Source organism: Alternaria burnsii, assembly GCF_013036055.1.
Source record: "Alternaria burnsii strain CBS107.38 chromosome Unknown 750, whole genome shotgun sequence".
In the NCBI taxonomy this organism is placed as follows: Eukaryota; Fungi; Ascomycota; class Dothideomycetes; order Pleosporales; family Pleosporaceae; genus Alternaria; species Alternaria burnsii.
The window spans coordinates 83,769-107,711 of record NW_024066108.1 but is presented as its reverse complement, the minus strand read 5'-3'; the positions used below and the strand labels follow the sequence as shown (position 1 = coordinate 107,711).

The 23,943-nt window shown below is 50.7% G+C and overlaps 8 protein-coding genes across 8 annotated transcripts; 3 read left to right on the top strand and 5 right to left on the bottom strand.

Annotated features, from left to right (window-relative positions):
* Positions 1 to 76: 76 nt before the first annotated feature.
* GT037_001424 (cellobiose dehydrogenase) lies at positions 77 to 2,084 on the bottom strand (the record flags this gene model as incomplete). Its single annotated transcript, XM_038926471.1, has 2 exons — positions 77 to 1,854; positions 1,901 to 2,084. 2 exons carry the CDS (start codon positions 2,082 to 2,084, stop codon positions 77 to 79), a joined length of 1,962 nt encoding a protein of 653 aa, XP_038789763.1.
* A 1,918-nt stretch (positions 2,085 to 4,002) lies between these two features.
* Positions 4,003 to 7,315, top strand: GT037_001423 (alpha beta-hydrolase; the record flags this gene model as incomplete). Its single annotated transcript, XM_038926470.1, has 6 exons — positions 4,003 to 4,179; positions 4,232 to 4,734; positions 4,786 to 5,224; positions 5,457 to 5,838; positions 5,889 to 5,912; positions 6,060 to 7,315. 6 exons carry the CDS (start codon positions 4,003 to 4,005, stop codon positions 7,313 to 7,315), a joined length of 2,781 nt encoding a protein of 926 aa, XP_038789762.1.
* Positions 7,316 to 7,410: 95 nt separating this feature from the next.
* GT037_001422 (fad-binding domain-containing protein) lies at positions 7,411 to 8,951 on the bottom strand (the record flags this gene model as incomplete). The annotated part of the gene is made up of 2 exons (XM_038926469.1): positions 7,411 to 8,415; positions 8,502 to 8,951. 2 exons carry the CDS (start codon positions 8,949 to 8,951, stop codon positions 7,411 to 7,413), a joined length of 1,455 nt encoding a protein of 484 aa, XP_038789761.1.
* Positions 8,952 to 9,505: 554 nt separating this feature from the next.
* On the top strand, positions 9,506 to 11,713 carry GT037_001421 (uncharacterized protein; the record flags this gene model as incomplete). Its single annotated transcript, XM_038926468.1, has 1 exon — positions 9,506 to 11,713. The coding sequence occupies one exon, from the start codon at positions 9,506 to 9,508 to the stop codon at positions 11,711 to 11,713; it is 2,208 nt and encodes a 735-aa protein (XP_038789760.1).
* Positions 11,714 to 13,857: 2,144 nt separating this feature from the next.
* Positions 13,858 to 14,343, bottom strand: GT037_001420 (uncharacterized protein; the record flags this gene model as incomplete). Its single annotated transcript, XM_038926467.1, has 1 exon — positions 13,858 to 14,343. The coding sequence occupies one exon, from the start codon at positions 14,341 to 14,343 to the stop codon at positions 13,858 to 13,860; it is 486 nt and encodes a 161-aa protein (XP_038789759.1).
* A 1,093-nt stretch (positions 14,344 to 15,436) lies between these two features.
* Positions 15,437 to 16,046, bottom strand: GT037_001419 (uncharacterized protein; the record flags this gene model as incomplete). The annotated part of the gene is made up of 2 exons (XM_038926466.1): positions 15,437 to 15,684; positions 15,764 to 16,046. 2 exons carry the CDS (start codon positions 16,044 to 16,046, stop codon positions 15,437 to 15,439), a joined length of 531 nt encoding a protein of 176 aa, XP_038789758.1.
* A 959-nt stretch (positions 16,047 to 17,005) lies between these two features.
* Positions 17,006 to 17,834, bottom strand: GT037_001418 (uncharacterized protein; the record flags this gene model as incomplete). Its single annotated transcript, XM_038926465.1, has 3 exons — positions 17,006 to 17,347; positions 17,405 to 17,566; positions 17,625 to 17,834. 3 exons carry the CDS (start codon positions 17,832 to 17,834, stop codon positions 17,006 to 17,008), a joined length of 714 nt encoding a protein of 237 aa, XP_038789757.1.
* Positions 17,835 to 20,708: 2,874 nt separating this feature from the next.
* GT037_001417 (uncharacterized protein) lies at positions 20,709 to 21,101 on the top strand (the record flags this gene model as incomplete). Its single annotated transcript, XM_038926464.1, has 1 exon — positions 20,709 to 21,101. One exon carries the CDS (start codon positions 20,709 to 20,711, stop codon positions 21,099 to 21,101), a length of 393 nt encoding a protein of 130 aa, XP_038789756.1.
* Positions 21,102 to 23,943: the final 2,842 nt, after the last annotated feature.

Genomic DNA, 23,943 nt, shown 5'->3' with positions numbered 1-23,943 from the left:
ATCATTGCAGTTCAGTGTAGCTTCAACTCAAAATATAGTCAAGGAAAGTGTGGTGTATTACATGGTACACTAAAACTCAAAATCTCCTATTCCTTCCAGACCGAAAGAGATTTCCAAGCCCCCCAAAGATGGAAGGCGTACTGACAGTCGGGAGACTAAACGGGTTGAGAATGTTGAAAGTGTTTCTGGCTTTGATCAAATCGGCCGCCTTTTCCGCAACCGCGTACATGGTGGCTTGCAAGTGGGTAGCCGGAATCAAAGGAATGATACTAGCGTCCACGATACTAAGGCCCTTGACCCCATACACGGCGAGATCACTACCAACACAACCCCCATAAGCCTCGGGCATCATCGCACAGCTACCCGACATGTGTGCAAAAGACGCCTGCAGCGCCTTCTGACTGACAAGATCATTGATAATCTCGTCGTCAGTCTGTGCCTGTGATCCGGGTGTAAGTTCAACGGGGGAAAACTTCTTCAGCTCCGGATTTGCCCAGTGCTTACGCGTCCAGCGAACCATTTCCACAATGATCTGGCGGTCGACGGGGTTCTGCAGCGAGTTGAATTGGACGACGGGGTTGCCGTATTTGTTGCTGGGATTGAGTGTGACGGTGCCGCGGGACAGGGGGCGTTGCAGCGCGCTGATGGCGAGACCAAAGGGGACCATGGGGAACTCGCCGACGGCGGCATCGGGGCTGCCGTGGAGACTGGCGATGAGGTCGCGTTGCTTGGTGAAGCCGCGGAGCAGAGAAGCGTCGTCGTAGACGGAGGGGAGGTAGCTGCGCGCATTTTGCGACTTTACGCTTGCAACAATGGAAGACCACTTGTCGGAGACGGTCTGTAGGCTGAGGAACGCTAAGCTGCTGCCGTGCGCTTGTGTGAGAGGGCCGTTCCGGCTCGTGTCGTACTCTGACCATACCGTGGCGTTGTATGTGGGGTCTGCTCCGCTGTAGATGCTTGGGAAGGAAAGATTCTGGAGGTCAAAGACCATGTTGGCGTTTGGGTGGTCTTGCATGTTGGCGCCGACGGCGGGCATGTCTTTCTTGACGGTGATGCCGGCAGCTTGGAGCACGTTTCTGGGACCAAGGCCGCTGAGTTGGAGTAGTTGTGGTGTGAAGATTGAGCCGGCAGCCATGATGACTTCGCGTTTTGCGTAGACTCGCTTGACTGAGCCATCTGAACGAGATTTGTACTGCACGCCGTTTGCCGTGTATCCTGTAAGCAGGCCTTTGTTAAACAAGATCTCGTTGACCGTCTGTCCGGTGATGAGAACGAGGTTCCTGCGGGTCTTGACGGGATCGTAGTATTCGTTCTTTGCGTGAGATCGGGTTTGCGTCTTGGGCCGCAGGGCAGTGGGTATCCAGAAAGCGCCTACTGCATTTCCAGAAGCATGTTCCTTTGGCAAGGGTACACCTTCACGCTTGTATGCTGCCCAAATGGTCTTCGTATCTTGGTACTCAAAGTTGGGGAAGGATGCTTGGATCGGACCGTTTGTACCATAGTAGGAGGCGTCATAGGTAGTCCCAAATTCTTTGACGTTAGATGCCGTGGGTGGTGTAAAGGTAGTCGACTTCTTGAAGTAATATAACAAATTGTTGAAGTTCCAGCCGCTGTTACCAAGTTGCTCCCAGGCATTATAGTCGGCGGCGGATGCTCGGTCAAAGGCCATGCCGTTGACCACAGACCCACCACCAACGACATTGCCTACCCAGACAGGGTGTGTGCCGCCTGTATTAGTATCATATGCCGACGTGATGTCGTACATTAGAGCTGAGTTGATGCTGTTTGCAAAGCTAGGTACTTGTGTGGTTACATCGTCGACCATGAACCCATTCTCGATTACAAGCACGGTGCCTGACAGTGTTAGACTGTGCATCACATATGCGATTCCGGTACTTACGGCTTGAGTCTTCACTCAGGCGGTTAGCAACTGTTAGGCCAGTCAAACCGCCACCAACGACAATGTAGTCGAAAGACTGTCCTCCAACATCTGGCTCGCCACTGTTACTAACTGGAGCGGATGGATCCAATATCCGTGGCACGAAAGACGCCAGGTAGAAGATGCCTGAAAGAAGGAGAGACATATTAGAAATTATGGACAGAACGAGTGTATGAGCACCAAATGAATGGCGCAAGGGTGAGGGTCCAGGAAAGTGACGAAATGAAAGACTAAGGTTCGTCCAAGGTTTATACCTCCTCGGAACTCACGTAGTTCGCGGTCGGGCCACCCCTGAGTACGCGAAGCTATTGAAGCCTCTTCGCTTGCAAAACCCGTTCTTCGGCAGAGCATAACACTCACACGCTACCCGCTAGCTGTTGTATGCTTGAAATGTCCTTTCCCAGTAAGCAATGCTCAAAGCTACCAGATCCTGTAGTGCTTGATATAGCCTGTTGCCCGGATTCTGGGTCGATGCCGCACGGAAACAAAAGCTGAGATCCGCAAACCATGGTGGAAAGCATATTTTGGTAGTTGACCGATAACGGCATGGCTTATAATCCTGTCACAAAGAACGCTTATCGACAGCCCTAGAGCTGCGGGCAGCGACATCAAGGAAGCATGGCTGCTGTGGCGCCGACTATCAGCTCCCGTCTGCAAAGCCCACGTGCGTGATCGTGTGACGTGCGCCACGCAATTGTAATTGTGAGGAAGTTTTACCCTGCATGGTGCACTGCTTGATCGTGTGGTCCACATGGTAGAGAGGGCGAGACCGACGGTGTTGTGCTGGCGAAGCAACCACGGGAATGCAGGGGCCACGGCTGTCAAGCTGAACGAGCCGTGCTTCGGTAAAAATCTCCAACGTCGTCACCTTCCTCTCGCGCTCGACCAAGTTGTCGTTAGATCGATATTTGACTTTGGTGTACGAGTGTTTAAGTTTGCAGCAGAAGACCAATTGTCTAGATTATCGATGGCGCACGGAGGTGGCCTGAATGGGTATAGCTCGTCTCCCCACCTGAACCCTAGCCTGACGACGGTTCAAAGCTGCCAACTTCTTTAACCTCCTTTGCACAGCAACCGTCGCGTAGCACCCTGCTCAGTTGCAAAATTACTAGAATCATTGCGGTACCGAAGAGCGAGTAACAGAGCCGGCGCCTGTTATACCCGCTCGGCCCGCCTCCTGGATATTGGTAACATCTTGTCCAAGGAAATCTGCCTATCGAATTTTGTGATTCGAAAAGATCTTGTGGGAAGTACATTCTGCCCTGAAATATAGTAGATATCAGCATATATTGGGTGCTGATTGACTGCGCCGCGACGGTTACGGACGGCAGCCACGATACGCGACAAGGCCGTTTCGAAGCTGAGGGCCAGATATCCACGCCGGCCTAGGCTAAACCTCGTGCAACGGCGCGAACCACAACGCTTTAGTCCGTCCCACGATGGCTTACCGAGTGACAGATGTCGTGCTTCTCGCTTTGGCCATATCTTACGATAGGTTTAAGACCGGGAATCTGGATTAGCAGTAATGCAATAGTTTGGTTGGGTTCGTTTCTAGAATGCCAGGTCGCAAGTGGCTATGGCAACTCTCCCGATCGTCGACGTATGGTTTCCAAGCCCCGAGAAACAGGAAAGTGAAATCTTTTGATCTACAGAACCTTGCGGCTCGGCAACTTGGTGCAAGATGATCATTGGCGATCTGGACCATGGTGCCTTAGCAGGAACGCATCCTGACTAACGGCCTACCGCTATATGTGTGCTCGTGCGCAGCGCACTGTCGTGTGGGTAAGCTTCAGACGCCTCCTGCATGTCTCGTTGCGTTTTGCGGGATTGGCTGAGTTTGACATCGGTCGGCCACTCCGCTGTATTTGGCTGGCCATCCGGAGGATATTAACAGAGCAAATATAACAGCACGTCCACCCGTCCCGTACTATATACAAGAACCTGCATAACATTACGACGTAGGAGATCTGCAGGAGCTCAGTCCGAGGAGTACACCCCGCCCATCCTCTCCATTGGACTCTTCGTCTTTCCTTGCCTTGTTCTTTTGCTTTCTCGCACCCGCCATGGGTGTACCAACAACCCCGGAAGGACTTCCTTTGGACGATCGGTCCAATGCGCTCAAGATACCCATCATCACATTGATCATATTCAGCTCGGTATTCGTCTTGCTCCGCTTGGGCATTAACTGGAGGAATAGAAACTTCTTCCTACTGACAGACCATCTATTATGGACGGGTCAGGTAAGGCAGTAATCAAGCAAGGGTACTGGATATTATACTAAACAATCTTCAGGTCATAGCCGTAGCTGGTGCGGCATGCTGCTACAGGATGGCAGAAGTCGGGGGCGGTAGGCATATTTGGGATCCCATGTTGACGCCTCGGAACCTGGAAACATATCTTTACTACCTATGGCTGGGTCAACTGCTCAATCTGTACGGAATGGCCTTGGTCAAGCTGAGTGTTTGCGCCTACATCTTCATGTTGGACTTTTCGAGAACATTTCGGATCATCATCTGGGCTTCGGTCGTGATCCATATCCTCGTCAACGTTGTCTTTCCTACAGTCATTCTTTTCGGCGAATGCACACCATACACGAAGCATTGGGATGTCGCTGGAACCAAACCTGGTTCTTGCTGGAGTGCGACACCACGAGTCATATCTGGATACTCTGGCGCTGCAGTCAACATATTGACGGACTTGCTCTACACCATGTCCCCGCTCATCTATATTGCGAGGGTGCAGCTTCCCAAGCGAACCATCTGGGGTGTTCGCGCAGTGTTCTTGTGCGGTCTTATGTAAGTGTTCTCTTCGTTGCGCCTCTTGCATGCATCATTAACGTCCTCCAGTACAACCACCATCTCCGCGATGAAACTCTACGAGATGAAATCCTTGAACGAATCACCAGACCCTACCTATTCGTCCGTCAATCTCAGCGTTTTCGCGATTGCCGAAGTCTTCGTTGGCGTTTTCACAGCGTGTCTTCCGCCGCTCCGCAAGACGTTTGAGAACCTTCTCCGCAAGGTTCTTCCTACGAGTATCACCGGAGGATCTGGGAAGGGATCAAGACAAAGTTACGCACTCCAAAACACCGGCCCTCAGATGAGTGGGAAGTCATCGAAGCGGAAGCATGATACGGACGATGATAGTGAGCTTGGCATACTACCAGACGGTGAGGTCGTCAGCGAGAGGAAGGGTTCTGATCAGCCGATCACTATTATGAAGACCACGCACGTAGAGGTGACGGCTGATAGTAAGAGCATAGCGTCGCGGCGACATGGCGACTGGGTTTGAAAGCTTCGTCTTATTCGAGCGCAAACAATAATGATAATGAATTAATGGCCTGAAGAAGCGCTTGATCGTTCATGCCGTTGATACACTCCCGCACCGTTACGCAATGAGAACGGGTAGCTCCCTACCGATGGTGAACGGACACGTTCGCGCGGTGATGATCTTCATTCGATGATCGGCACCAGGGGCACCCCATCTAGCCGAGGTACATCGATCATTGATCAACAAGCCTAATCCGCACCACCTTGACCTTGGCGCAACCTCCTTCATCAACATGTCGAAGCCATCCAAACCATATCATCGTGATCTCCAGTTCCGAGGTTTCGTAGAAGGCCTCACCTACATTGATAGCGACAGCCAAGCACAGTGCCACTACTTCGGAGGCGTCCCATACGCTCTCCCACCTGTTGGCCCCTTTCGCTTCCACAAGCCACGCTCACTACCACCGTGCTATCGCTACGGAACGAAAGCGAACCCGGGGCGATATACAGGCGCATGCGGGCTTTGTCCACAGCCAGGGTCCAGTACGGAAGTTCTTAACGAACCTGCATGGGATGAAGACTGCTTACAGACCAATATTTGGATTCCAGCTGGTCAGTCGCCAGCGGAAGGTATGTCCCTGACTCCATTCAGCTCGACCAATGATTGCTGACTCGGGGAGGTTGGCCGGTACTATTCTGGATTCGTAAGTAGTCGTTTTCAGCTCCGTTACCCTTTTAGTGCTTGGCTTCGCCGTTTCACGGCAAACAACCTTCTGGTTCATCTTCGGCGTACAGTGTGGCGGAATATTAAGTTCACAACCACGTGGTAGATCAACGCTAAACGTCACTAGATGGCGGGTTCCTGCAATGGGGTAGCCCGAACGGTCTCGACCTCCGTGCGCTATTTAGTGAATCCCCTACCCAGTGCGTCGTCGTCTCTCCCGCCTACCGTCTGAATGTATTCGGGTTTCTCGCTTCCCAGGATCTTGTCGACTCATGCCCGGATTTTGGCGTCAATCTCGGCTTCTGGGATCAGCGCATGGCTCTGCAGTGGACGTACGAGAATATCAGCTACTTTGGCGGTAACGCCTCAAATATCACTATCGGCGGGTATTCGGCAGGGAGCCACTCCGTCTTTCATCAGCTGTCGTATGATCTCGGATTGCCCGATGAAAAGACAGTCGTAAAGAGAGCGTTAATGCTGTCGAACGGTCCAGGTATGCAGCCGAAGAGTTTGACTGAGGCGCAGGATCAGTTTGACGAGCTATTGAAGGCTTTGAATATCGAGTCAGACGCGTCGCCAGCTGAAAAACTGGCGAGACTCCGCGCAATAAGCCCAAGGCAGATTGTAGAAGCAAGCAACAAGATCAAGCATCACCAGTTCCGTGCAGTCACAGATGGGTCGTTTGTGCGGCATGGTCTTCTGGAAGAGCTGTCGAACGGGGTCTATGCGAAGCGTATGAAGCGTCGTAATGTGAAGCTCATTATCGGGGAATGCAGCGACGAGCATTTCGTCTACGGCCTTTGGCGACCTCCTAAGCCAGGGTACGAAAACATGCTTCACCGGCTTGAAGCGGACTATCCCCGCGAAGCATGTAAGGTGTTGATGTCGCATTATTTCCCAAATCGCAAGCTGCCATCCAAATATACGAGCTGGCAGGCAGTTTTCGGTCATATCTACGCAGACGTGCAGATTCACGCATTGCGGCGTGGGATGGTAAATGCGTTGGTAAAGCATGGCGCGGGAGATCTCATACATAGATACCGCATCGAGTGGCGCGCGCAATGTGTTGACAAAGAGCTGCCCGAGCACTTTGGTGCTAGTCACGGCTCCGACATGGCGATATGGTTCTGGGGCAACGGCAACGACCTGAGTGAAGGAGAGAAGAACATCGCGTTGAAGACATTTCACGAACCGTTGAGCAGGTTTCTCAAAGGCGAGAAGATGGAATGGGGTACGCAGCATGCAATGCAACTGAGGACATTGAAGAGTGATGGAAATATCGTTATCGAGGAAGACACAAGACTAGATGAGGGGTTGAAGCTGTGGAATGCGTTGAAGACAGTTGGCGCTACTGGTAGTCCCAAGGATATGGCAAAGCTATAAGGACGACTTAATTAAGGCTTATGGAGAAAGCCTGGTTCAAAATTGATGTATTCAACACTTAGCCATACTGTTTCATTCCTCTCCAACAGGAAGACTCAAAGCTTCGGCGCGCTCCCTTCCTTCTCTATTTTAAACACCTTATCAGGATTCAAGACCCCCTTCGGATCTAACGCACTCTTGATACTTCTCATCATAGTCACACCATCATCCCCTACCTCTTCCGCTAACGCTTCCCTCAACTTAAGCCCAATGCCATGCTCTCCCGTGACTGTTCCTTCTAGGCTTAGCGCTAGCCTGGTTATCTTCATGATCACACTCATCGCAACCTCGTAGTGCTCCTGTGGACACACAATGCTAGAGTGAACATTGCCATCACCGATGTGGCCCACGTTGGCACAGAACCAAGATGCTTGATGGGCAGCTGAAGCCTGGGCGATAAGATCCTGTGTTCCAGCGACGAGGTTTGCAAGATTGGAAATTGGCACTGCGCAGTCACTATGCAAGAAGATATCTTTCGAGTTCTTCTTCATGGCGAGAAGAGCTGTGCCCATGCATTTGCGCGCTCCCCAAATGATATTCATCTCGTCTTCTTGTTGCGTGATCTCGACACTAGACGCGCCTTGGGTTTTACACAGCTCTTTCATCGTTGAAATTTGCTCTTGTACGATGTGCATTGATGGACCTGCAACCTTGAAGAATAGTGTTGGCACCTCTCTGAATGTCCGTTGTGGTGCCAGCCCTGAGACATTGACACTTTGCATCGTTGGTCCGTCGGCCAACTCCAGCGCTTCGAGTCGATGACCCAATTTCTGCAGGGAGACAACGACCTGAACGCCTTCTTGGAATGTACTGAAGTTTGCTAGTCCGACGTGAAGGTTCCGCGGCAGGGGCGAGAGACGCAGCACAACTTCCGTCACCAGCGCAAGCGTTCCTTCTGATCCGATAAGAAGATGCGTGAGATCATATCCAGCGGACGACTTCCGAGGTCGGTTATGCGTTTTTACGACGTTGCCGGAGGGAAGTACGCAAGTGAGAGATATGACATTCTCTTTCATAGTGCCGTAGTGGTAGGCGTTCGTTCCAGAACAGGACATTGCTATCTTCTCTTCGGTTAACAACCCTTCTAGCTCATTTCGGTGAATTTGTAGAAGAACATAGCGTATGAAACAACGACACTAGCACATACCATGCCTCCTATTTTGGCTCCTGGCGCAGGATCTACAGGAAAGAATAATCCCCGTTCTTTCAAATCCTCGTTCAATTCCACCCATCCTAAGCCAGGCTGTACAACAACATCTAAATCATCTTCATGAACTGCGATGATGCTCTTCATGCGCTCGAAGCTTATACACACTCCTCCCTTGGTAGCAGCAAGCGCGCCGCCGAAGCTCGTACCGCCGGAAAAGGGTGTCACGGCTATGCATCTATCATTGCATGCTTTTAGGATGATTGACGTTTCATGCGTAGTATGAGGGAAAAAGACGACTGAAGGCGTGTGGTCCGGGGGCGCGGGCGACCAGTTGGTATTGGCTTTACTATCCCGAATGGTAGGGTCGAGTGTATGCTCGATGTTGTGTCGACTTGCTTCTGAAAGCAGACTGTTGATATTCGCGAGACTATGATTGTAGGTATACATCGCGATAATATCGAAGACAGGATCTGGTCAGCTGGGCGATGCGCGAAGGTGACGGTGTTGCCGAGGCGGAATCACGGGTTCGGAATACATTCCGCCCACAGCGACCGCTCATCGCAGCACGTTCGTACAACAAGCCTCGCAGATGGTAATTAAGCCATACTCACAATGGCGACTTATTTCGAGTTGATTGAGTACACTACCACCAGATGATGTCATAGTAGGAAAGGAGTTTTGGCGGCTAAAGTGGCTTTTGGCCCCCACGGTTAGTCACCCAGGCAGCCGAATAATCTCGTCCCCGTTCGAAGGACGGACTTTTGGCCTCAGACACCCATCATCTGAACACCGGTTCGCAAGCCACATCATCGCTTATTCGCTACACAGCGCCTATTGCCTTCCCGTTGGGCGAGTCACGGTGAAGGGTGCGACCTTTAACGATGGCTTGGATAAAACACGTTTCCTTGCGCCGCGTTCTCCCTCCGTCTCAGCCTTACTACTGATGCGCTTCAACGAGTCTTTTGTCACTAAATCGTCGTCCCTGTGCATTCTACGGCATCATGTCTGCGCCGGACTGGTCAACGCAGAGCATATTGAAAAAGACTTTCGTTCGACCATTTCAGCTACAGAAGTTAAGGCGCAGGAGCACCGCGCCCACTAGCCCACCGGCAACACCCGACCAGGATGACCCACTGGGGGCGCTACCCCTACTACAGTATGCCTCCCTAGATCCAACAAAGAAATGTGTCAGGCTTCTGGAGATCTTGCCAGCACCAGATCACGAACCTATACAGGCAACTCTATCACTTTCCGACCTGGACGACAAACCTGCCTTTATCGCGCTTTCCTACACGTGGGACCCAAAAGATGGCGAGAAGAAATATATCAACATCCAAGGATCCAGATTTCCTGTAGGAATGGGTTTGTGGAACTTCATACAGCAGTACCGTAGGAAGCAGTATCTCCGACAGTGTTGTGAGAAAGATCCACCGACGGCCCTACCCTTATGGATCGATGCCATAGCAATTGACCAAGATAACATACCGGAACGTAACCACCAAGTTTCCCTCATGCGGGATGTATACACTGGAGCGAAGTCTGTTATCGTATGGCTCGGCCTTCCCCGGGGATCTGAAGAGTTGGCTTTCATGCTTGCGCGCCATCCAGATCTTCTCAGAGTCGAAGAGTTCCATACTGCTTTGGCAGATGTGCTCAATAAGCCCTACTGGAGCCGCGTCTGGGTCGTTCAGGAGTTCGTTTTGGCACAGTCTGTCGACATCTGGTGTGGCGACCTCCAGGTAGATGCTGCGACTGTCGAAACCATCTGGCGCAATGGCCTAACATCAACGCCAGTGGCCTCTCCGACAAATCTGATCTATACAAGTCGTGGCTACAAACTGTTCAAACACCGGAAGGACTTCAAACGCACGAAGAACTACAGGAGAGACGTGCTGGGTCGCCGCAACAGCAAGACTTTGAAATCGACGTTTCGCCTGCGCGATCTCCTACAAGACTTTGCAACCTCGGAAAGCTCTGTAGTGTATGATAGGGTCTACGGATTTCTGGGAGTGGCATCTACTGGTCGCGGGGGGAAGATCGTGCCGGACTATAACAAGCAACCCGTCGAGCTTCTGGTCGATGTTCTTCGCAACCAATGCCACGAAGATGTCAGAAGAGGAGATTCGGATGACTATCGTTTCTTGGCCTTTCTCATGCAAGCGCTATCTGTCTCACGCGAGACTCTCGCACAGCACATCCTGAACCTGTGTCCAGATCTCCAGCCACATCTCTATATCATGGCTGCCACGCCCTGTATCACAGCATCCATTTCGTTCATCAGTGCAATCACTGATATTGGTGAATTTGTAGATCATGACGAGGCTTTCCAGCCCGGATCTTGGAAGGCGGGAGGCTGGACAACGATCAGATCGAACATGCATCCAAGATCCTTCTCACCACAAGATATTCAAGATCTTGGGGAGTATGTTCTCAGAGAAGGGACGCCACAACTACTCAGCTTCGCCGACCCTCATGTAGCCTATGGTAACCCTGGTCCAACGGAGAAAGTACGACAAGCGATGATCGAAGCTTCCGCGGATCGGGTGATCGACGGTCTCTCCCGAGCGGTTGAGGAGCCAGGGCGGGCGGCCACTACCAGTCCACGGCCTGGCGATGGTGGTAATAAAGTTGTACGCAACATCATCTCCCGAAGTATAACAGATGACGCTGCGGCACTATACATGAATGCCAGGACTAAGCTGGCCCGGCGAAACACCGACCAGCGACACGCACGCTACACATCCTTTGTAGGCACGAACGGCATCACTGGACTTGCTTGCGGAGGTGGCCCGGGATCATATGAGATAGGACCAAATGACTGGATCTGCGTGTTCTCCGGCGTTACCGACACGAACAACGCCTTCATCCTCCGCTTCGATCCTGAAGGAAGATGGCTGATATCTGGCTTCGCAGTCATACTTTTACCAGAGCTGCGCACGCCTTCGGTGCTGCGGACAGGTACTGGGGCCACGACGACGAGCAATTTTAGCACGAGCGCGTTGAGTCGGAAGCAGACATTGCGCGACGATATGGTCATGTGCTTCCATTGCCATTTGAGCGATCTCATTGAGCTGCAGCGCTGTCAGTTGCTAAGTGATGTTCAAATGAGCTTTTTGATGGAGCAGACTTTGAGAGGGGAAGCGGAGGGGAAGACTCATCGGTGTGATCAAGGCACCAGTGATTACGTCATTCTGGAGTTCGGTCTGTGACGATCGAGGTCACTTTGTGTGAAGTGAGACTTTACTCATCGAAGACCTTCACAACTAGGCTACTTTGCTCTATCCGGCGAGGTTGCGGCTGTGTCGAATGCTTGGCGCTCACAATGACACCGGTACTAAGTGCCGCAGCCAATTGGTCGGTTCAACACCTTACTAAGCTGTGAGCACAATCTGCAGAAGTGCCATTGTCTGTCGTTAACAACATATGGAGCAAATCTTCATCGATTTCATTCATTTATGTACATAGTCACCGAACTCTCATGTGATACGTCACACTGCTCCGAGCAGAGTGTCGACAGGCATATCTTGAAACTCCTACCTTGAGCCTGGGAACAACAGCGAATTCTTCACATGCGCAAGAATTATTGCTGGAGCGCATGACATCTTGGTAATAACGATTGCACATAATAGAGCGTATAGCGGATACTTTGACTGGTCAAGATCCACAGCCTTGTCTGCTGATGCGTGCACTCAGCCTTGGGCATGACGCTTACTCCAGGCTATGCCACCAATGCCAGCCTGCATTTAAAAGCCATGTTATCGAAAGCAGGCCGCATATGGGCAGAGTTCTAGCCCTATTGTCACCCCAGTTATGATATTCTCGTCCGAGGACGATAAGCGGCTGGAAATTTCCACGCGGCTTAAATCACTACCTAAAGCCTATGTGTTGAAAGCGGCATTTCCAAATTTGCATTCCCCTCTATCTTCAGATCCCACAATCTAGGGGCTTAGCATTGTTCTTCTCTTAGGTCCGACCCGCACAATCTACGAGTTACGTTCTTCAGCTCGAGAGTAGAATTCGAGATAGCGACCAATAGTTTGCGTACAAAGAATGTTGCAACTCGACTCTATACACCATGGCGAGCTGTCCTAATGACCTCACCTTCGCACGAAACGGAATAGCGGAGTGCGCCCATGTCCAAGAACTATGCGAATATACTCGCTGCTCAGATGGTAACTGGTCCTATTGTTATGGTATAGATGGGGTTGAAGGCTACCACACGGGGTTCTAAAACGTCACGTTGAACACCGCATGTGATACCAACTGTCCCATGGCATGGGAAGCTGGCTACCCTGTTGTTTGGATATGTGACCCACTCAGTTCACCAATGTATGTCACACATATTGAGTATTCTCCCCTGAAATATGGCATTAGAAGAGCGTCTGACCGTACAACCGGAGGATCTGGGCTATACTAACAGGAACAATAGGCGTTGTGATGACACTGGCAAGGTGGTGGCCTGTAGACCTCTCTGCGAATGTTATGATGTCTCACACCTCGCCGCCATATTGACACCACTCTCGATACTGACCTCTGTTGCGTCCACCGCCTCCTCAACCCCAACTTCCCGATCGACGAGCCCGCTGGGTACTAGCATGACGACTACTTCTCAAACACACCATGCAACGCAAGGAACCATCATACCTCCCTCTTCCTCTAGCCTCCCTCTAGCGATTTATCCACAGGCGCGAAAGTAGGCATAGACGTCGGCGTAGTTGTCGGCGGAGCAGCAATCTTTGACCTCGTATTCTGGCTTGCCTAGGTTTCACGTAAAAGACGTATGAAAACGGCCAAGCTTCCTCCAGGAGCGGATACTGGGCAACCTGAGTAGAAGGATTCCATCCATGGCACACATGGATCCAACCCAGGGGCTGCTACAAGTCTTGAAGAGCCTGTAAGATTGACAGGTGGATAGGGGCCAGTTGGTAGACATGTGTCTGTGTAAGCTGGTTTTAGATGCGGATGTCGATAGTGACATACGCTAGCATATAAGAACGCTACGTTCTGATAGCTGTTTTGGTACAGGTCACTGGGAACAGGATCAGGCTGCATTAGTATGATGGGAGGTTGCAGATGTTCACTGCAGGTTGACTGTGATCGAAACCATAAACTCATTTTGAGGTATCGCAAAGAACACGACACATGAACGAAGCTCGAGATGGCTTGCAGCGCGAAGATCCGATCTACTTCGTTGAAATACATCTTGCTAGTCTTCAAAATGTCTGGGACAGGCTTGAGGGCGTGCCACGCCTGTTTTTTCCATATCTCATATCTGGAACATCCTGTATTGGCTTTTCTTGCTCCATTCTACCATCGCATTATGCCGAACATGCGACGATGCGTAACAGGGCAGTTACCACGCCTTTCCATCCACTCCGACGTTCACCTTCGCCCTGCTCATTAAACCCCTCAACTTCTCCGTCTCTTTACTGTCAAGGAATTCTAACACCCTCTCGATTTTCCCCTGATCATCAATATCAAGCATGAATATATATTCTCCCGTGTATCTCCACACCTCGTCTTCCTCCCCACATTTTGCTTCTTCTTTGAAATGTGGTATGCCGGTCGCCCATATAGTGATCTGTCCGCCTGTAGGTGTTAGATGGATATGTGTCTCTTTCGCAGTGACAGGGAATGCAGCCAGAACAGGCTTTATGTTGTTGGTCAGGTGGGATGCAAATTGTTCGTTGCTCTTGGTTGGCACACCGAGGGAGCTTGGGGCAAAGATGTGTATACAAGTATCCGCGCGCAGGGCGAGATGTGCTTCTGCTGAGAGTTTGTCGAAAGCGTCAAGAAATAACGTTGCGATTCGGCAGAGATTGTCTTTTGTGAGGGGCATCGTGCTGTAGGGTGATAAATTACAGGATATAATGGAGTTGCCAGATGATTTTGGTACCCAATCCAGTCGTACTTTCTTTATGTTTGTTACGTTGCCAAACGTTCTTGAGCAACGCACGTTGTATACCTTACCGGAGCTACTGTCAAAGTCCGGCGTATCTCCGATAGTTGCCCTGATCTGCAGCGCGCGGATGAGACATTGCAGCAGTGGGGCGTCGCTTCGTGCGGCGGTGTCACCAAGCACCTGCCAATGATGAGTCGGGCGCGGTGCATCGGATCTTTTGACGTGCTGCATTCCGAGCAAGAGTTTTATCGCCATGTCGTTCTCTGCTGACGACGCTTTTCTTGATCCTCTGCGCTTTGCGTCCTGCCCATTCCACCCAAGCCGACTCCGTTGTTGGCGATCGCGTGTTCCACATCATTGCGTGCGCTTTTGGGCCGGCGCCTTGAATGTTCAGAGCTCAGTATATCAGCGCTTCAACTGTGCGGAGTCTCCCACATACAACATGAACGGCAGCTGCCTATGTTTTCTCAGCACAGAGACGCTATGCCGAAGATAGAGATGAAGAGGTTGTCATTAGTGTGTACATGTGTTTGCAAGAACACATCGCTAGTAGCTCTGTGGCAGACCGCTCTGACACCTACATAAGATCGGCTGCACTACAGCTAGGTATGGCTCCAATCCCATGAGCTGAAAGTGAAAGCTAAACTAACCTGGACAAATAATATGTAGAAGAACGTCAAACAGCGTAAAGTGACATGATGTCGGAAGGAAGACCATATGCAATACACTATAGGGCTTACAGAGCGCTATTTTGCTTCTATAGAAAATGCCTCTTGATACGCAATTGCAAACGCATACTACTAAGTCAGTAGTAGCTTGCTATCTGCGAGTAAGGGTACAGTCATAGGCTATCTGTTGATGTATGCAGAGTGATTCAGTACATTTCTTACATTGCCATAATGGCCAATACCTGGGTCCTTCTGCTAAGTAATGGTATTCTTGGGGGTCTATATCAAGTCTCTTATGCTCACGAAGAAAAGCTGGATACGCAGAAATAATGCTTTGTTGACTTCGGTTGTTCGGCGGGTGCCTAAGCAGCGCCTGTCTTCTCGTTGTTGCACTTCGTGGATACGCAACCGTTAGCGTATCCACATCCACTGTAGGTCCCCGATCCGGGTTTGATACAATAATGGCTGATATCCACCCTGCCATCACCCTTGGTCGTGCTGCTCATGCCATCGCTCTTGCGAGTCGTCTCTATCTTGGTTGACAGTCCGTAAATCCAAAAAGTGTCGTTACCCAGAACGAGGGTCTGCTCTAGGAACGTAACGTTCGTGTCTATCGCACCAAATCAGCCACTTGCAATGATTTTCACAGACGTGGATGTCCGTAAGAGAGAAGAATCAAGATGACTTACAGTCCCATCCATACTTCAATCCCGTGCTACACTCATCCGTCTCGGCAGGCGCACTGGTGCCTTGCGGCACGAAACTGTAGTGACACTTTCCCTCGATGGCATTGGTGATTGATGAATGGAAAGTAGCGTTGAAGTCGCGGATGCTGTAGCCTGGGCGACCGGACTGTGCAGAAATGCTCACGTCCCAGTATGTGTCCGTAAGATCGGGGCGGTCGTATTCGCTCTCTGCGACTGTTACAGCGGCCGAGCCGGCGAGCGCAAGCGCGAGGAAGGGGAAACGCATAGTCAATTGATTTAGGTTGTTGTGACTGAGGTGTGTTGAAATGCGCACGGGGCGGACCGTCTTATTTCTACAGCTGCACGGAAAAACACCTCTAGGCACCAGTGAGCTATACGAGCATGCCCCAGATAAACGGTACGCCTTACAGAAATCCTTTCGTGAACGGGCCGTGAGTGGGTCTCCCCGTCCTCGGTTCCTGAGGCTTGCTACACCTGATTGGTCGTGTAGACGGACCTGCATCTCCGACCTTCCGCATTCGGACATTTTAAAGTCGAGACCCTTTCAAGGTAAATTTGATGTGTATTTATATCGTGATGCTTAAGATGCGGTGAGTTTTCATGAATGTTGTTGTCAACGGGATATGGCAGTAGTATTTCACATGTATCTGAGTACTTGTATGTTCTCAATGCATCTCTCAATGGCACAGCAACCTGCAAAGAAGGGCCGGAGCTACCACCGTTCCAGCTCTGCCATGTCTTCGCATCTCCACAATCCTCCAATAGGTCCATATCCATCCACACAAGGTACCTTCGTAGAACAGCCTGATCATAGGAAGTTCGTCTAGGTGGGCCAAATCACGTTGTGAGCATCTTTCAAGCTGCCGCGCAGCTGCCGCTTACGCAAGTGTTCGGCTTCTGACATGGCGTCGAGGCATCACAGGTCCATCCAGTGCATCTGTAGATTCAAGTCAGTTTCCCATGACTCATCGCACACGTAAAGATCGCTCACCCCCAGTTGCACTGCGCGCTGCTGCAAACGCCATCGGGGCTCAAGCATGTCAAGCCAGAGTTGCAATCTGTCGCATTACTGCATTTCGCACCTACAGCGCCGGTGGTCGGAGCTGCACAGGCGCCGCTCACACACGTGTTTGGTTTCTGGCACGGCGACGAAGTACTACAGGTCCATCCGGTACATCTGAAAACTTCGGTCAGTGGAGTTCAAAAGCCAAAGGAGGAAAGTTCTTACCCCCAATTACAAGCGGCTGTGCTGCAGATACCATCAGGTGCTAAGCATGTCATGCCAGAGTTACAGTTCGTCGAATCACTGCACTTCGCACCTTCGCCACCGCCAGATGGAGAGGCAGACGGTTTCGGTGAAGCAGAAGTCTGCATTTTTGTAGGAGCAGGTGTCGTTGGTGCTGCTCCAGCTTTTGTCGGCCATACGGCTCCATCCGCAGCATACTTCGTGTTGACGCGACCTGTAAGCTGCCACTCCACACCCTTGATGACGTCGTTTTTGTTACCGTTAGGGTTCCCGTGGATGTTCGAGAAGGCGTCGATCATTATGTCGATAGATCCCGGCGACTGATGAATCATGTTACTAAGTGATCTGGAGGAATAGTACTCCAAGAGGTGACTCACAAGAACGTATTTATCATCGAATGCGTCTCCAATGTACATAAGCATTTGCTTGCCAGTCTTGGGATCCTTAACAGTCGCCTCTAGACCACAGTACTTTTGCGTTGCTGCCTTCCAACCCGCTGGGTCAGAATTGTAGGTCTTGCCGCCCATCGCCTTGAGGGACTGAGCATCGCTCTCATTAGTGACCATTCCAGAGATCTCGAAAAGTATTGGTACCTACCACAGCAAAGACAGGATCGCTGTTATAGTACGTGTACGCACACCAACTCTTGCCGTTTGTCGAATCTTGGCCAGCAGAGGCACGGTACCATGATCCGATACCGCTCTGGGGACCATCGAAGAAGTTCGAGGGAAGATTGACATTGTGGATGTCTGCGAGCGCGGACCCGATGAGAGCCACAAGAGCGATGGGATAAGCAGGTGATGGCATGTTGGATTCGCTTGAAACTTTTTGTTGAAGCTTGTGAATGTTGATAATTCTGTCTACAGCGCTCCAGCCTGTCTTTATACAACTCAGACGTCGAAGTGACTATTCCCGCAGTGACATCGATATTCTGTACCTTCTCCTGGTGCTCGATCGATGTAGGCACTAAGTGAGCATCAGAGGTGCACCAAGCTACACGAGGCTTAAGCTGAAGCTTGAACATCGGAGGTCACTGCATAGTAGTCCTGCAATTGCAGCCTAACTCGATTCATAACGGAATGAAGAGTCCGTACTAGCGGGCAATCGATAGAACGGATGTTAGACTAGGCGTCCTGTGTATTTGCTTACAGTGGCATCCAAACATACAGCGGCAATGACGATCAAACAATCGAGACGCATCTGTTTCCCTTTCCGGGCCTAGCCGGGGCTATTTGAAGCCCCGACACCGAATTCATGCGCTAGAAATGCATGCCGTACATGGTTCAACCTTCTGTCGGATCACCACAAGGAATAAACAATCTTCCATAATTTCCTTGCTAACACAGTACGTATACACATGTGCCGAGGCATGGCTACGGAATTGTGGGTTGAAGCGTGCCTCACGCGGCTTCTTGCAGTAGATCAAACCTTCACTTGTCCAAATCGGGCCGAACCGGACGTTAGTAGTCGGACACTCCGAGATCGTGATCAACAAGACCCGAGTTCGGGAATACGAGCAACTTCAATTGGATGACTTCATTTTTGATGAAACATGGGGAGCTTGCTACTACAGCCACAACCTACGTGCGAAGAGAGACAGCTGCATGGTATGGAAATGTCGCTGAGCTCATGAATATCTGCGAAAGACCCGAAAGACTCAGCATCAAAAGCCTCTAATGTTTCTTGATAGGAATATGCGAATATACACGAACGACTCATTTGTCTAAGAGTCTGAGGTGGTTAAAACCAAACTCGCCTCTTGAATCTAGCGCAGAAAAGTGGTGTGACGTGAAAAGCGGTAAACCCTCAGGGTTCATTAGGTCAATGGACTAAAGATGAGTATGCAGGACCGACACAGTTTGCTGCCCTTTCAAGCAAGTATCAGTGCATAGTGAATATTGAAAATACTACAGCGGTGACAGATGAAGCTCTTCATCTCTTTGGCGGCTGTCGATTATGGCACTTCCACGAATTTAATCGGAGTCAGAAAGTAGAATTGCAATGAAAATCAGAGAGCTACGTGCTTCCGCTTGTTCACGTAAAGGCATGATGATGAAAGACCGCTCCAACATCAGCGTCCGCAAAACCGGGGCAGTCATGGTCGTGCAAGAGGCAATGTTACCACCCCAATCTATTCTAAGGATACAGTCGGATAAGCTGCTCTAATACCTGACAGGCCAGTCCATGACAGCTGCACGGACGTACTTAGGCTCATGACTGACGCGTCATGTCGAAGTTGTACGCTTCGGGCCATGGTATGATAGTGCGATGTCATAGTATGGTAGTGGCGATCAACGAACTCAGCAAGAGGCTGTGTACAGGCGACGTACGCGAGATTGACACCGGGCCGCTTGACGCCAATTGATGTGGCAGAGAGCGAGAGCTGCTCTGGTGCCTGAGCAGTTGATCGGACCGAACATTACGATGAAGCATCATCAGACGCGAGGCATAAGAAACAGGATGTGAATATGCTTGATATGATCCAACGAGATGGGTCATTTAAAGGAGAGCCTCGTCAGAGAAGGAGCGATATCTTCTCCCCTCGTTCATTTCCCAACTATCAAACTCTGTGGGATCTCCAATCTTATCTCTGGAGCTGTTATTCCTACATCACGATGATATACTCAGGCAGAAGTTCATCGGATAGTGACACCGCGACAGGCACCTCAGTCACGACACATAACACATCCTCAGCTGCTGCGTATCCAGATGCATGCTCTGCGAAATCGACAATACTAGTCACCACAAAGATAACGACGGAAGGTTCAATTTGCGAATGTAAGGCGTATGGCATATCAATACATCGATTTTGTACTTATCGCTAGTAGTGAACTCTGAAGAATCTACTCCAAACTCGAAGAAGGCGGAAGATTATTCGACAAATGAGCAGCTGCAAAAGAGAGAGGAGTCAAGGGCGGTGTATTTTTCTCTTCGTAGCTAGTCGGAATCAAGATATCGCTCGGCTTTCTTAGTTACCGTAGTAATCTGTATGCATGAAACCTTTTGGGGATATTGCAGTGATGAGCTGTGCTTCGATAAACTGTGGATCTCGCAAGCTTAGGTTTAGGAAGCTGACACCTTATTTTACACGACGGCATTCACGAAGGCCAGATATCAAGAATCATGTTCTGAGGTAAGGTTGAGCAAGGGATCATTCCTGCAAACCCCTCTAAAGCATGTGCGTACATGCTCAGAACCTTGCAGTTGAGGACTTGGAGAAGGTCCGTAACGCTCCCGAGTGATATTTAACCGTAGGCAGTAGTTGTGTTAACAACACTCTGTCTGCTATACTCACATGAATGTCTTCTTCATTAATCCTCTTGATTTAGAAGTTGGCGCTTTGACTACGTGACATGAGAAATTGACAAACGCTTTTCCTGCTTGTAAGACCGCGTCCTAACTACAGTAACGTAGTTCGGCTAGGGATCTGCCTCAGCTAAAGGATGCAATCGGTCCTTTATCGGGGTCTCGTATATCTGTAAGACGATTGCTGGAAGGCGTTGCGAAAGTATAAATAAGACCCATAAGTCAATGTTCTCAAGCTCACCAACGCCTCTACCATTCGATACGGCTGCTCCGCTCAATCCATCGGTCAGACACACATCTGGGTGCCATCTTACAGTAAGCCAAAGCGATAGCTTGGTTACAACTTATACTGATACGCGCGCTAGCATATTCAACATGGTCAAATCACTCCTCCTGGCCATCTGCGCCACGAGCGGTGCCCACGCCCTCTGGCTCGCTGCCGTAAACATGGATTATGGCTCAGCTGTCGGCACCGCGATATTCAGTTCCCCGTACTGCCAAGTTGGGAAGGGCAACACTGAAGCAGAAGCCCTCTCCAAAGCCAGCAATACTGTAGGTGGCACTGCGATCATTGCTGGTGGTCATTGCGATCAGCTTCCGTATCAACATACCAACCAGCTTGGCGGATTCTGGGACGACTACGGAACAATCAACTATGAGGATGACAACTGGCATTGGTATTGCAATCCTGGACACACAAACAGGAATTCATGTGACGCTGGAAATGGAGCACCGAAGAAGAAGAGAGCCGTGAAGCTCGTTGCTTAGCTTCCAGGTGGCGCTAAGTATTGCATCGGGGATTGGTTGAGGGGCTTGAAAACGACAGAAAAGGCTAGGGACTATGTATACTTGTACCATGGAGATTCTCTGGTCAACTCTATGTGAACTTTGCTGTCCAATACAGCAGTTGTGTAGTCGGCCATTCTATTACTTGTCGTTATGGACCATGGAAGCCTGTGTTGTCAAGCCGTGAATTGCATCGTGCTAATATGATTACGTGTTTTGTTTGCAATCATTACGCTTTGAGCCTGCTTGGACCCAGGAATGAATCAAACGTTTTCGACGACTTGGCCGTGGTTGTTGAACGGCCGTGTACGGCATACTGCCCTCTGGACATGGCGTGCTCTAATGCGATACCACCTGGTATCAGCGCGCTTCTTTCCCGATGATCCGCGTGTTTCCGGATGTCTCAGTGCACACTGGCATCACGAAGAACTAAACGTGCCGCCTGCGCTACGCTCAAAGCGTAATTTCGAGTGCCAGCTGGCATTCGATTTTTCATTTCGAGTTTAGGGTATGTATACCCCTGCCACATCTTCAACTAATGCAATGCGGCGCCTTCGCTCGTGGCTGGCGTCAAGATACTCACCCAGTTATGGACGCATAGTGCACTTGCTCGACTTCATCATTGGCGATCATAGGTTTTGCGACTTTGCGTACGCCGCAGCGCTTGGGGCTCACCTCGCTCTCGATTTAGCGGATCGATTCCGGGATATGTAGCACGTGGTAATTCTGGCAGCGTGAAGAAGAACAAGATAATGTCTCGCTAAAGGCGTTTGATTTTTCCCGTATGGTCGTTCGAAACATGCATGTTTCAATGAGAGGACACGGACAGGCAAGATGGGTCTCACGTGGGGGCGGATTGGGGATTAGCAGCAACTGTGGGCGGGCGCGGCTGTGGGCACGTTGAGGCTGTGAAATGCAGCCGGGGAGTTTTGGCAGGCGGGGAAAGCAAGCCTAAGGCATTCTAGTGGTGCCTGCCTAAATGACCCACCGTGTACCATGCAGGTTCCCACCCTCAAGATTCTCATCGGAATTCAGAAACTCCCTGACAAATCTGTCGCCGTTGTTGCCGAAACCCTGGGTCATGGCGCACTTATTCGAAGTACAAATCCGCCGTTCCCGTCGTAAGCCACGGCCAAGCGAGCCTGTTCCCTTGTCCCCGCAGCTATGAAGAAGCGGTGGAGCCATCGCTTTGGAGCCACTGATGTTTTGGCAAGAAGATGCAGCTGGCATCATTGTATTGGGTGTTTGTGAAGTCAAACACCGATTCTGGTCTATTCTCAAAGGCTTCATGTTTGTAGCGCTATCTTCATCTTTCGGTAGTCGCCTGCTGAATTAAACCCTCGACGTTGCGCATGAGAAGGCATTGGCGTAGCCATGCGCCAGAGTGAGATGCAGGGCAGAAGTCTTCTCATGCCGCATGTGCAAAGAAGGGATTCAACCTTGAGCAAACTTCTCTTACCCTGAAGCCAGAGACGAGTCAACGGATCGCGTGAAGTACGCTCACACCTGGGACTGTACCTCGGTCGGCTAGCGTGTTCCATCTATCCACCAGCTTGTCTTCCAGTCTGCACATAGCTCCAGGCTGCAAAACGAATGAAAGCAAAAGATCATCCCTCACCTGGCCATCGCTAACACTGGTATTGTTCCTGGCGATGAGGATGGTTTTCCAGTCTTTTTGGCGAAGAAAATTGAACAATTACGTTGGAGACGGCATCTTAGACGAACGCGTGGCGCGTGTCAAAGACTCATCCGAGGAGATCAATTGTCGTGGAGAGAGCAAGTCTTCCTCTTGCGACATTCTCCAGAGCCGGCAACTGGGCCATTTTGTTGCTTGTGAGTGGTACAATAGCATCGAGTATAGATGTCTTCAGACGATGCAGCCAAGGCACTGGCAAGATGCAGAGTACCCTCGAGCATGTCATGCGACCTGCACCACTCTTCAATACAAATGATCTGGTGGCTGTGCAAAGGGTAAGCGCTGCCGACCCGCTTCGGCGCTTTCCTACAGATTTCGCTTTCATGAAACGAAGTTCCGGCGCATCAACGAGCCGGCATCCCAAGCAAATTGGAGCTCACGTCCTCGTAGCAAAGCGGGCGTAGATGTGGTCAAAGCAGATATGCAGCAGAGTTAACCGTTTATTTCGCTGACATGTCCAATCAGCATCGGTCTTCACGGCCCCTACAACGGTTGCATTCTCCACTAGTCTTTGAGTAGCCATGAAGGCCGCCAACAAGTAATGTGCAATGACATGAGACCATTTCACTACCCCAGCCCATCCCTCTCACTCAGCCCGCCGGACAATTTTGCGGCTGACCCACCACGTCTACCGCCTGCTCAACAAAATCGCTTGCCTCACCTCCGGCGCTGCTCAAGTGACTAGCTGGGCCCTGAGCAGCAAAGAGACAATATAATGTCCGTCGATCAGCAGGTGTGCTCGATGGTTTCATGCCGCTCCTGTAGTGGTTGATCAAGTCTCATGCCCTCATCTTCTTTACGCCTTGGGCGGTGGTTTGAATTGGAAGACCTGCTTGGTAAGATTACGCAAGTCAGACGCAGCGGTGGTAGACCTCAGGGTCTTCGAGGAGATGGTCTACAACAGGCGTAGCGGGCCCCCAGTGCTTGGCAAAGCGGCAGTGGAACGCACGATGAGTGTTGATGCGGTTCGATGAGATCGGTGTGCCAAGAATGTGCTCGCAGTTGTATCTCGCACAGACTTCAGGGCACGAGGTACGCATCCAACTATGCTCCTACACCGTCTCTCTGCATCCACAATTCACTTGCGCAGGTGCAATTGGAAACAGAAGGTCTATCGCTGCAAGGGCC